Source organism: Homalodisca vitripennis, chromosome 3 (genome assembly GCF_021130785.1).
Source record: "Homalodisca vitripennis isolate AUS2020 chromosome 3, UT_GWSS_2.1, whole genome shotgun sequence".
Classification (NCBI taxonomy): domain Eukaryota; kingdom Metazoa; phylum Arthropoda; class Insecta; order Hemiptera; family Cicadellidae; genus Homalodisca; species Homalodisca vitripennis.
The window spans coordinates 22,911,323-22,925,940 of record NC_060209.1 but is presented as its reverse complement, the minus strand read 5'-3'; the positions used below and the strand labels follow the sequence as shown (position 1 = coordinate 22,925,940).

Genomic DNA, 14,618 nt, shown 5'->3' with positions numbered 1-14,618 from the left:
TTATCCACTATCGAATGCTACCATTACTTCGTCGAAAAGCATTGTAGTTACTTTATAAAATGGCTTTTTCGCTACTGTGTTTGACCGTCACTGCAGCAATCTTCACCAGTACCTGGGTTAAATAAACATATTTCCTTATTATACTATATTGTTTTATAAATAAAGATTTTTTTATAAAAAAACTGTATATTACATTACAAAGCTCTAGGTTATTTGGTGAAATTCAGACTTACTTATATTTTACATTTTTTGTTGTATTTAGTGTCATAATTTTTGTTTTAGCTAAGTTTTTCCATTCTTTCAAATTTTCGAAGAACTCAATCTGTCATATTCTGCACCCATGCTTTTGTCACCCTTCTTACTTAGCTTGCGAGCTGTTTCACCCTTTTTCATTTGGACAGAGAGCAATGGTTCCTTTAGGTGGGTCCTTTCCCAGGAAAAGGAACAGGTCAGTTTTCCATCATTACTGTCCATTACTTTTGTGATCTTTGAAGTAAACCTATCTTAAATTACATTAAAAACATAAAACCAATATTTAATACATTTTATTGTTTTGTGAGGCCTTTCGATATCTTGGATATCGAAAGGCATCACAAAACAATAAAATGTATTAAATATTGGTTTTATGTTTTTAATGTAATTTAACAGTGACCAATATAAGCTCCATCTACAGCATTTAAACCTATCTTGCTAAGATTAAACTGAGGCACTATCTTTGATTACCATAATCTCAAAACTAGCTTCTTTTTTTTTTTGAAGACGACATTCTTCTGCTGGGGTTCTCCAATAAACTGTGTGACTTCTTCATTAGCCTTAGCTGGATTTCCCGACTTGTAGCTGATCCAGAGATCCTCTTTCTTAAGTTTGTTCACAGAAGTACAGTTTATTGCAAAAGGTACAGGCAAAAGGTAGGCAGATATTAATAATAAATTTAATTCGTATAAATTTGTGCTTAAATTATTCCATGAAAGCGCCATTAAAAGAATACTTTCACAATAAACCATTTTGCCATTCCTCCATCTTAATGGTAAGTTCGATCTTTTAGATAAAATTGCGTTATATTAATTTTCTGGTCTAGGAAGTTTAGTACCGTTCTTTACTCTAAATTGATAGATTTTAAACAAGATTTAATAAAAATGTGTAGAAACTGTACATTTGTATACAAACTTTCAATATCAACGGTAATCAGCTAATCATTATCATGGTTTATGTCAAATATTTGAATAAATCAACAAACTCTTACTAGGAGTTCTGAACAAGTTTGTGACAAGCGGGAAAAGCCATATTTAAAAATATTTATATTTTACAACGATCTAGGCCTTAACTTAATATTAAGTTCTTCTAGTCCAGGGTAGTGAAATTAATTATTTTAAAATATAATTATAATACTCAATCAGAGTGGCCACTCAAACCCCATCTTTTCAATTTCCCGGTTTTTTCTCGGGTTTCCCGGTCCAAAATTTCCAATGGCGATTTACATGTAGGCTATTCGCGGGAAATGCAATGAAGCTGTGGTTGTCTAGCGAATTTCATCACTAATGATACGCAAGAAATTCGGTTAGAAATCACCGCTACCACCTCTTTTAAGCTCCATTTTATATATCTGTGCCTTTCAATGTCACAAACATTATATATATAGGCCTACCTAACAACACTTTCCTTCCTGTGATGTTTGGAAAATACATTGTACACAATTTCAGTAATGAGTCAGCGCTCAGATAAGACGGATCGACAAGCGATAGTGCTCCGGCCTAATCTATACAGCGTTTTAAGTTCGCGTTGAGCTCGTGTGTTTTTCATTATAAATTTGTGCTTCTGTTTTGTGTTTTGTGGGTTTTTATCTTGGCAGTTTGGTCAATCTAAATTTTACTTATTTCAAATTTAAAATACCTTTTCTATATATTAAAAATGGCCAATTGTGATGTTTGTACAAAGTCTATCACTTCGAAACAACTCAAGCTTGTATGTAATGATTGTTCCAAAGAGTTTCATGGAACCTGCATGCGGATGAACAAGGCTGATCTCGACTGCATCACCGCCGATGGACTAACTTGGAGGTGTCAGCCGTGTAGTGAAACACGAAGAAAGAGCTTGAGGTTTGACTCCGCAGCTCAGGAAGGGAAACTTTCACTCGAAGATATAATGAAAAAAATCGAGGAAATAGCTGAAGGCCAAAAAACCCAAGAAAAAAATTTTAACAAATCCTATGAATTCTTAACTGAAAAAATTGAAGAAAATACAAAAACTATGAAGCAGCAAAATTTGTCTATGGAAAAATGCTTAAAAATAATTGATGAATTGATGCAAGAAAACAAAAGTTTAAATAAGAAGGTCGCTGATCTTGAACAGAGGATTGATGATATGGAACAATACTCCAGGGCAAATACCATAGAAATACAGGGAATTCCGGTGCAGCCAAACGAAGACGTCGTCAGCGTTGTGAAGGAAGTGGGAAAAGCTCTGGACTTAACCGTTACGGACTCCATGATTGACGCCTGTCATCGTCTTGGTAGCAAAGTCGGTCACAGCGGCCCCCCGCCTGGCATCATTGTCAAGTTTGTTAGGCGCATGGACAAGGAGGAGTTCATGAGGAAGCGTCGTGTCAAGCGAAACCTATCTACCAGACACATGAACATGCCCATGGACCAAATGGTGTACGTCAATGAGTCCCTGACACCGGCGAGGAGGCGGCTACTGGGGGCGGCGCGGCAGATCAAGAAGGAAAAGAACTTCAAGCACCTCTGGGTGAGGGGCGGCAAAATCTTCTTAAGGAAAGACGATGGAACCAATGTAATTCAGGTGACTTGCCAAGCTGACTTAAGTAAACTGTAATTTTTATTTGCCTAAAAACGAAAGAAGTATATTTATAATTTTTATTTATTCTTTGTATATAATTCTTTGTTTATATATATTTTTACATTACTATATGTGGAACAAATATTTATTTTGGCTATATATTTATTCATATGTATTTGCATAACACTTAACAAATATTTTATATAGAAATATGAATTATTTTTATCTTATAATAAAGTATAATGCAATCATATTAAAAGATTGTGTAGATTTTTGTAAATAAATAATAAAATTTTCATTTAACTGCTTAATTTAACAGTATGATAATGTGCCAGGATTTATGACATGTATATTTTGATACAGTTATAGATAAGTGTTTGTGAAATACTTAATTATTACTTTATAGATTTTATGTAACAATTATAACCATGAGTTTTGTTTTAATTTAATTTTTCTTAAAATGTATAGATAAAAATGTATTTTTTTTATTGTTTCTTCAGTTAATGAACGATAAAATTTTAGTTGTTCATCAAAATGTTAGAAGTATGAGACAGAATTTTGATATTTTCATTTCTGAATTGCAGGCAAATTGTATCTTTCCTGATATTATCATCTTATCAGAAACATGGATAAGTACAAACGAAGTTGAATTTTATAAAATACCAAATTATAATTTAATAACTCAATGTAATGATAATTATAGAGCTGGAGGTGTGGCGGTTTATATTAACGATTTAATCAACAATGTAAATTGTATCCAATTTGAGTTACAATCGGCAGATGCGTTATTGATATCTTTTGTTTTTTGTAAAGAAACATTTTATTTACTTGCTGTATATAGGTTTGTGTTTAATGCAGCTGATATTTTCATCGATGAGTTGAGGAACCAATTTAATAAGTCAAATTGTAATTTTAAAAATATGGCAAACTTTTTACTTATTGGAGACATTAATATAAATTTATTGGACAATGTCTGTGCGTCTGTAGATAGTTATAAAACTCTGATGGCTGTAAACGGGTTTGAGAGTTTAATACGGGAGCCAACACGAATTACAGAACAGTCTGAAAGTTGCATCGATCATGCTTATATGAGAGTATCCAGTAAAAACAGGATTATTGTAGACGCGTCTGTGATGCACGCGGACATCACAGACCACTCCATGGTCTGTGTGAGCGTGCAGGTGTGCGGTGCGCGGGGAGAGGGTGGCAAGCCTTTGCTGTCCTCGCCCCGCTACCGCACTGATTACGCTCGGCTCGATCAGCTGTTGGATAGCGCAGACTGGTCTCTTGTCTATAATCAGGCAAATGCGTCTTTGGCGTTTGATGAGTTTGTGGGAACTTTACAAAGTTTCTTAATACAAAGTAGAGTGGAATTACGACAGATAAATCAATATAAATTAAAGAAACCGTGGATTACTAATTTTATTTGTTCAAAAATTAAGAGAAGGAACCATATTTTTAAACTGGTTAAGAATCACCCAAACAATACCAAATTGAAACTATATTACTTAAAATTTAGAAATAGACTTCATACATACATAAAAGAACAAAAAAATAATTTTTATAAACGAAAGTTTGAAAATTGCAATAGAAATTCCAAGGGCACTTGGAAAGTTTTGAAAGAAGTGACTGGTCAAGCTAAACAAATCAAACAGACTATAACACTAGACATAAATCACACATTGATTTCTGATCCATTTTCTGTTGCAAACTATTTTAATGATTACTTTTTAAATATAGTGAGTAAACTAAACTTACGATCCTCAATTAAAAAATTTTCCTCTACTGCATTATAAAAATTCCTTTACAAAAGTATACCAAGTAAATTCAATTTTTATTGATTCAGTTCTACCACATGAGCTGGTGAGCGTTATTAAATCACTTAAAAATAATACTTCACCGGGTCTGGATGGAATTAGTTCCTTCACGATTAAGAATATCTATCCCAAAATCATGGATGTCTTGTTGTACATAATTAATTTGAGTTTCAACAGTGGAGTCTTTCCAACGCAGTTAAAAAATGCAGTAGTAATACCAATATTTAAAAAAGGTTCTGATTTGAACAGCAGTAATTATCGTCCTATATCTTTGCTTTCATGCTTCTCAAAGATTTTTGAAAAACTAATGAAACAAAAATTGTTAAAATTTTTTGAAATGACTGATTTTTTTAGTAATAATCAATTTGGATTTAGATCTGGTATGAATACAGAGAATGCACTGTTGCATTTCATGACAGATGTGAATGATGGTTTGAATGAGGGTAAATGTATTAGTGGTCTTTTCCTCGATATAACAAAAGCTTTTGACACTGTGAATCATAAAATTTTATTGGATAAATTACATCAATGTGGAGTGCGTGGAATTGCATACAAATGGTTTCAGAGTTACTTGGAAGATAGGAAGCAATGTGTAAGAGTTAATTCTGTATTAAGTGACTCTGGAATAATAAAGCAAGGTGTACCCCAAGGATCTGTCCTGGGAGCAATATTATTCATTGTCTACATAAATGACTTATGCAATGGTAGTTTACGAGGAAAAATAACTTCTTTTGCTGACGACACAGCTCTCTGCTATTCAGAATCTAGTTGGAACAGTATAAGGTCCAGTATGGAAAATGATTTGGAAGCACTTCAGTGGTGGTTTACTATGAATCACATGCTGCTGAGTGTAGAAAAAACTAAATATATAAATTTCAGCCTCAAAAAAGATATTAACTTCGAAAATCAAGTTTATTACAAATGTGCTAAGTGTCTAGGTGTTCAAACTGTATGTATTGGGAATAGTTGTGCTGTAGTTGATAGAGTAACGCATATAAAGTATTTAGGAATTTTTGTTGATAGCGAGGTTAATTGGAAAATTCACATAAATCATTTAAAAAACAAAATAAATAATATTTTAAGGTATTTTTATTTTCTTAGGAAGTTATGTAATGAAAGAGTTATGCGTATGCTATATTTTTCATTGATACAGAGCAGAATTGATTATGGAATTATCTTTTGGGGCAGTACATACGATACTTATCTGAATGCAATATATGTTCAACAAAAACATGCAGTAAGGTTAATATTAAATAAAGGAAAGACAGTCCATTCGCGTCCGCTTTTTTTGGATTTAAAAATTTTACCATTGAAATATATTTTTGTTTATAAAGTTCTGAAAATTTTCTTTTGCAAGAGTGGTAATATGCCACAAAAAAATATAGAATATAAGCAAAAATTAAGATCCGGGAATCAATTTACAGTTCCTAAACCAAATTCTACATTTTTTACAAGAACATTAAATTTTATAGCACCAAGAATTTTTAACAAATTACCAAGCAATATTAAAGAATTATTGAATATTGACACATTTTTGAAAAGACTTAGAGAGTGGCTGCTAACTTTGGAACACATTGACTTTCTGATTCAAATTCAGCAATAACATTTATGTTTGTATACCATAAATATTTTCCATCTTTTTCGCTTAGATGCTCTGTTACATACAGTAAACTAAATGTATATATATATATATATATATATATATATATATATATATATATATATATATTTATATATTTTCTATATGACATATTTTCTATTATTTTTGTTTCAATAATTTATCATGCAACAAAGAAAAGAAGCACTGATAGTAAGAAGAAAATTGGCCGAAAAAGTTTAAATAAAATATTCATTCTTTCACAATCTGGACGCTGTAAAACAAGTTTAATGTTTAATATTTGGAACCTCCGAACAGGCCACGTGCCTTGGAGGCCCTAAATTTTCTCTTCTGATATTTATATAATCTAGTATATTTACAAGTTTTTTTATAACAATATTATATGTAAGGAGACTGAAAAAAATTATGTTAAGTTATTTTTTAAGTTACGTTATGTTATTTTTTTTTTTTTTTAATCTAAGACATGTTCATTTAGTACATATAGTCAGTCTTGGCAAGTATAACTATATTGTTTATGATTTTTAATCATGTAAGTTCTTCATATATTTTATGTATGTTTTGTGGCAGAAAGAGAAAATAAATACATTTATTTATTTATAATTTGTAAAAATAAAGAGAACAAATAATTAGCAACACAGGGCAGTACTACAGTCTAAAATTGCAGGTGAGAGGTCTGTGATTCATAAACTTTAGGTACAAGACCAAGATTTTGCTGGTATTCAAGGTCGGTTCGGTACAACTTTGTTTAACCTTTTTTGGGAAAACCGAGCCTAAGAATACCAAGCTACTTGAAAAGAATGTGTAGAGATTCAGGGAAATGAATATATTTTAAAACCTACCAAATCATTATATCTTCTGCTTTTAAATAATAGAAATAGTAGCTTACAAAATGAGCTTACCTGGAATATATTTCATTAACATAACAATTTATGGACTTATATTTATAGAGAATCTATTTATGTACAAATAAACTAAGTACGACATATGGATAAAATAAAAATTAGCGATCGTAGGTTTGCCACCAAGCAACTAACGGCCACGTATAGGACCAGCGGACACACAGACATTCACGTATAAATACAAATTACAATTAAAATATTCACCAACTTAACAGTCATATTATTTTGTTACTTTACTTTTCTAAATAGTTTTTATACACAAAGAACTACAAAAACACATTCTACCAATCGGTAATTAGCGTACTGCCAGTCAGCCAACATTCCCAAGTAGACTTAGAAGGATTCAAGATTCAGCTTCCACACGTCACTTTATGTAATATTGTACAATCAAGATTTTTCAAGCATACCTTCAGCACTTCTGCTGCTATCAGAATCGATACATTCCTAGTAAAAATTCCAGTGACATTATGAAAATTCACGCATAACCCACGCATGTTTTCCCGAAGCCTGAAATAAATACATAATCCAGCCCGGTGAATGCATCGTGACTCCAAATATATCCCACTGTTGGCCAATATAAGAAGAATGCATCATAAAGTTATCTGCTACGGAAGTTACCGAAATGCAGTTAATACATACACAATCTGTAGAATAAGTAGACTAGTATCAAACAAAACTTCCCTAATTGCCTCCAGAATACGAGCACAATTAACATTATCAGTTAGGCTACTAGGCCTTAAAGTTGTTATGTTTACCTTTAAAAAATGCAATAGTAGAATCACCCGATCACGACAGTACAATAAACACACAAAAAGTCTAAATTTAAACCACAACATGTTTGTTAAATTATAGTCATGGACTACAAAACATGACAAGGCTCCTTAGATACATTGGACTATTTGGTTTGAACATTTTGAATTGATGAAATTTCCACGGAGTGCTCAGGTAATCTGGTGTGCAGATAGGCTAATGCTGAAAAGCGAATACCGAGAAGCCTCATAAATAGAACAACAAAATATGACATTTCCATTTTCAATATTAAAAAACATTCTATTAATTTTTATCAGCTCCTTCTAAAACCATTGAAATATATTTGTTCAGGAGGAGTAGAATAGCCAACATTAATAGCATTGAAATTATAATTGGCAACGCCAAACCAATACCTTCACTTAGGCCTATATCACTTGCTGAACTTTATAACCCATTCCATTTGGCATACTACACAGTCTAAACTATCTTCTGGAGTTTACTGGACATAAAAACACTATGGCATAGCCTACCAGCAATACAGGTAAAATAATCTGACAATTTAGGCACTACCTTAGGCTTCTAGGCTATCCTGTATATGCTCATTCTGGATTGCCATTGTGTACAATAAAGATATAGATGTAGAAACAACATCGAAACCTATTTTTTATAGGCTAGCCTACTTAATTGCCTAAGTTACATACATAAAGTTGAAAATGAAACCTACCTTCACTTTCATATGATTCATCACTTCTAGGTTTAGGACGTTTTTCTTTCTTCCTCTCCTTGTGATGTTTCTTATGACGACGCTTTTCCTTTTCTACTTCTTCAACTGAACCCGATCTACTACGATCACGCTCGCGATGTTTACGTTTCTTCGAATCTTTCTTGTGCTTTTTATGTGAGCCCATTGTAGGCTAGGATTGGACTGACAGATACAATAAACAATTATCGATAACTTAATTTATAAATTAGCTCTTAAGATACGTATCACACCACTCAGTAAAAAACACCACTCGATAATACAGTGTATCAAATTTTAATTTGATTTACAATACAACATAAAAACGCTGCACAACAAATCCAACTTTAACACGGCAGACAAACGTTATGAGAGAGAATGAGACGTTTCGTTAGGAGAGGAGAAGAAGACTTAACAAAAAAGAAATAACGCAGAAGCAGCAAGTAGTACACTTCTGGTATGCAAAGAGTTTCCTTATCTATAAGCGAACTGGTATAGATGTTCTATACCAATAAGAAGTTATAATTCCATAGTGCCATGCTGTGTGATTTTTGGCGGTATTGCATTTATCGTCAACAAATCCTAACAAAAATTGTTTTCAATTACTTCTACGAACAATATTATGAAGCATCAATGTTTCCGTTATATGATGAGTGAAAATAATTATTAAACTAATCTCTCACGGACTTACCTCTTACAAATTCATAACAGCTCGTCTTGGAAAAGTAAATTCAACCAAGAACTGGCCACTGAAAGTTATGTTTAAAAGCCAGTGCGATTCTTTGGAAGTTCTATGCAATTTCTCAAGGATAACCTTAAGACTGCTGATGCTCACTCGAAGACTTTAAAATCTCTATCTATTGTCATTATCGACTTCAAGATTGTTCACGTTTATGTCTTACATTATGATAGTTGGATTCATACTACCTAGAGTATCGTCTAGTTAGTTATGTAAGACGCCTATTGCTTGTTCTAGGTTTGCACCATTACTTAGGTCATAGTCTTTATGTTTATTTCAAATGGAGCAGTTTTGCATATCGGTTCATTTTCATCTCCACTTGTTTAAAAATGTATTTGTCTCTCCAAGAAATCTTTTTGCGCACTCTACAACATTTTATTTTACGTGGTTCTTTAGCACAAAACCGCCTTCCAGCGAATAGCCTTCTATTCTTGTGTTTTCCAGCGTTCCTTGTGCTAAGCCGTGCTCAGAGTTTATGATTTAGTCTGGTTGCGTCTTACTAAAAAAGTGTGCTAGCTTGTCAGTCTGTTTTGCCTGCCACTTTATACTTTGATAAGCAATATTGAGTTTGTATTCTTGGGCCCTCTGCTCTGCTAGCATTGACTTTATTCTGTTTTTTCTGTATTTCTTGAGGAGTGAGTTCCTTAAATTTGTTGATTTCTGCTTGTGTATTTACTTGGGAAGCCGGTTTTTGACTAAAAGTTTGTCCCTATAGTTATTTTAGGGTATTCTTCTGGGTTGTTTCCCCATTATCCACAGTAGAGTTGTTAAAGGGAGGTTTATATTTTGGATTTGTATTTACATATTATCTAGCAAATTCATCAGACCCAAGACAGACATGTTGAACACTTATTGGATCCACTTGATAATAGTGTCTTCTAAAGTATTGGTGATGTACACAAAGGAATTTTTATGCCTTGAGATACCCACAAGACAGTAGGGAGTGCATCTGTAGATGTGTTGAGGTTTGGTGGTAGTTCGTCTACACAACAGCGTCTACTGCTTGCCGACCTTGAAATTCTTGGATTGTTCATGTCACATACCATAGGGCTTCTTGGTTGAATACAAGCAAGGGTGTCTACTTTTATCAATGATTTTATTAAGATTGTTTAGGGCGTCAAGTAGAGGTCTTAGGGTCGTTTTCCGTTTTGTTTTTTCTCTACATTCCTTATGAGTAATATGTAAATATAATGGCTAAGGTGATTTTTGTATATATGTAAGAGGTGCTCAATACTTGCTTTGTTTCAGCAAATTCTGTAATTTTTTGGAAGCTCACGCCAGGTCCTCGATTCTGTTTATGTGCGGTATCTGGTTTCTGTCACCAATAAGCAAGATATCTTTAGTCTTGGAGATATTTGATGTGAATAGAATTTGTCCTGCTTGCGTTATTAGTGCTTCGTCAATTATAAACGTTTGTAGCAGTGTCCTTGTTTAATATTGTAACGTGTCTATAGCAAGGTTAATTTCTATAAACCAATTACAACTATTTTTGTTTTAGTATAAGAGCGATCAATTGGGTGGTAAACTAATAACCGTTTATTTTAAAAATGCACAAGTTCCAATGGAATCCAATAATTAAACTCAGTATCAATTAATAGAAATTTTAATAAAAATCAACACCAATAATAGATCAACGCCAAGCTATCTTTTTTACATTTAATTTATTCTCACTATTTAGTATTTATAAGCCATCAAATGTTCACATGTCCAGCCTTAAAATTAACAATGAATCAAATCATTCAATAATTGTGTCCTTCAAGTTCTCAGTGCTAATATTTTCAACACAAACTCAAAATAAAAATCTTCATTAAATTTCAAACTAAAATAATCTTCTTCAAATATAAAATGAAACACATAATTAAATAAGACTTCTTCTCAAAATAAAAATCAAACAAATTAAGGTAATATTAATAATTAATATATGAACAAAGACAATGTCCAACCAGTTAAACTCAAAGTTGTATCAATTACAAAGTACTTATTTCCTGTAATTTTCCAATTTACAAGATTGTTGAACTATCCAGAATAATCTGCTTGGCTTTGAATATTAAATTTAGGAACTTGTAAAATATATATAGAATCTCAAAGTATAAAATAAATTTTCTTTATCAGGAGGCTATTCCTGATTTAACCAACTTGAACAGGAAAATATCGTCAAGCAATTGTCTATTTAAATGTTAAATTCTAACTTTTCTCAGTACCTTACAATTTCCAGAAGACTCCATCAACTAACAAAAATAACTGTTATAGATTAATTAATTGAAAACACAAACTTTAAATTTTGAAAAGAATTTTAATCTTAATACTCAACCTTCCTACCGAAAAATCTATACGGCCAGAGTAGGCTAATCACTTCCACACGAACTTCTCTCTCTGAGCACACAGCAACGACTCCCCTGAAAACCTGCTTGAATCCACCGGAAGGATCTAGAAGTGCCTTCCACCATCTAATCAACCAAACATTGGCCAATCAAAATTGAGCAAAGACAATGTCTGAACTGGATGGTATCTATCCAACCCAGACCTGTAACTTATGCTCAATACCTAGAGACAAAAGGAAGCTTCTAGGCATTCCTCGAACCCGAATCAACAAGAAATTCAGTACTGCTGGAAGGATCACAATCTTACAATTCACTTATTATATAAATTTACAATTCTCTTAATAAAATATAAATATTCCTATAAATAATTAAACAATATAGGAAGCATCCTATGAATATGGTTAGATGAATTTATGAGAAAGAAGTGGACTGTTCTGAAAGTGTCCTTGAGTGTGTTCTTGTCCTGCTCTGGGTTGAGATTTTTGAGTGTTAGCCTAAAATCATGGGAGGACTCCCATATTAGGAATAGAATAAAATCTTCAGTTTGACACATATTCAGTATAAAGGTGGTTTCACCGAAGCCAGACACTTTTTGTATGAGTAGGATATTTAGTTCAGTTTCTTTGGCATGCAATGCCAATGTTTTTAATACTGTTGTAGAGTATTAAGTCACTGAGGATTCACCTGAGGCTAGAACAAGTTTATTGGGATAAAGGTTATTTGTAGTTGCTATATATTTACTATGTTTATCTCTTGTAAGTTGCACGACATTGCCTTTGCATTGTGGAAACAATGATCTACTGAATGACTAAATTCATCCTTATTCGAGGTTGAGACATGGACCACAAAACCAGAGGCAGGGATAACTATCGTATTGGTTAACAAAGGTCAGAAGTATACTCAAATTTGCCTTTTTAGGCAGGCTTCCGATTATAAATAAATTCTCTTCCGATATATTTTACAAGTGCTCAAGTGCCCTTCTCATTTAAGTTCCGCTTAAAATTGTTTTAAGTTTCTCAAGCGTTTTACAGCGTTTGGGGGTTCTTGGTACATTACAGGGCGGCAGCCAGACAGCGGGATATATATATATATATATATATATATATATATATATATATATATATATATATATATATATATATATATATATATATATATATATTCATTAAATTTGTATAAATGGCAATAGCCGAATTTAATTTATTTCAATAAACATTGAATCGCAAAAAGTACTTGCTTCCGCCGGGACTCGAACCCGGAATCTCTCACTTGCCGGGTGAATGTGCTACCATTACACCACAGAGCCCTCACCTTTTTACGATTCAATTTATTTTGTATTGGCCGTTTCTTTCACATATGTGTTTAAATAACCAAACTAACATATGATCGGAAGACCAAATACCTGTCAAATGACTTCTATTTACATTCATTAAATTTGTATCAATGGCAATAGCCGAATTTAATTTATTTCAATAAAACATTGAATCGCAAAAAAGTACTTGCTCCGCCGGGACTCGAACCCGGATCTCTCACTTGCCGGGTGAATGTGCTACCATTACACCACAGAGCCCTCACTTTTTACGATTCAATTATTTTTTGTATTTGGCCGTTTCTTTCACATTATGTGTTTAAATAACCAAACTAACATATGATCGGAAGACCAAATACCTGTCAAATGACTTCTATTTACATTCATTAAATTTGTATAAATGGCAATAGCCGAATTTAATTTATTTCAATAAACATTGAAATCGCAAAAAGTACTTGCTCCGCCGGGACTCGAACCCGGATCTCTCACTTGCCGGGTGAATGTGCTACCATTACACCACAGAGCCCTCACTTTTTACGATTCAATTATTTTGTATTTGGCCGTTTCTTTCACATATGTGTTTTAAATAACCAAACTAACATATGATCGGAAGACCAAATACCTGTCAAATGACTTCTATTTACATTCATTAAATTTGTATAAATGGCAATGGCCGAATTTAATTTATTTCAATAACATTGAATCGCAAAAAGTACTTGCTCCGCCGGGACTCGAACCCGGATCTCTCACTTGCCGGGTGAATGTGCTACCATTACACCACAGAGCCCTCACTTTTTACGATTCAATTATTTTGTATTTGGCCGTTTCTTTCACATATGTGTTTAAATAACCAAAACTAACATATGATCGGAAGACCAAATACCTGTCAAATGACTTCTATTTACATTCATTAAATTTGTATAAATGGTTTGTATAACATTGTTTATTGAAATAAATTAAATTCGGCTATTGCCATTTATACAAATTTAATGAATGTAAATAGAAGTCATTTGACAGGTATTTGGTCTTCCGATCATATGTTTAGTTTGGTTATTTAAAACACATATGTGAAAGAAACGGCCAAATACAAAATAATTGAATCGTAAAAAAGTGAGGGCTCTGTGGTGTAATGGTAGCACATTCACCCGGCAAGTGAGAGATCCGGGTTCGAGTCCCGGCGGAGCAAGTACTTTTTTGCGATTCAATGTTTATTGAAATAAATTAAATTCGGCTATTGCCATTTATACAAATTTAATGAATGTAAATAGAAGTCATTTGACAGGTACAGTATTTGGTCTTTGCGATCATATGTTAGTTTGGTTATTTAAACACATATGTGAAAGAAACGGCCAAATACAAAATAATTGAATCGTAAAAAGTGAGGGCTCTGTGGTGTAATGGTAGCACATTCACCGGCAAGTGAGAGATCCGGGTTCGAGTCCCGGCAGAGCAAGTAATTTTTGCGATTCAATGTTTATTGAAATAAATTAAATTCGGCTATTGCCATTTATACAAATTTAATGAATGTAAATAGAAGTCATTTGACAGGTATTTGGTCTTCCGATCATATGTTAGTTTGGTTATTTAAACACATATGTGAAAGAAACGGCCAAATACAAAATAATTGAAT

General features: G+C 32.9%; 1 protein-coding gene across 1 annotated transcript in view; it reads right to left on the bottom strand.

Annotated features, from left to right (window-relative positions):
- Positions 1-9,024, bottom strand: part of LOC124358114 (U4/U6.U5 tri-snRNP-associated protein 1-like) — a 59,073-nt gene extending 50,049 nt beyond the window's left edge. The window contains 1 exon segment of the mRNA XM_046810407.1: positions 8,605-9,024. Within this exon segment, the coding sequence (XP_046666363.1) occupies positions 8,605-8,788 (184 nt within the window). The 5' untranslated portion in view covers positions 8,789-9,024.
- Between the last annotated feature and the right edge of the window lie 5,594 nt (positions 9,025-14,618).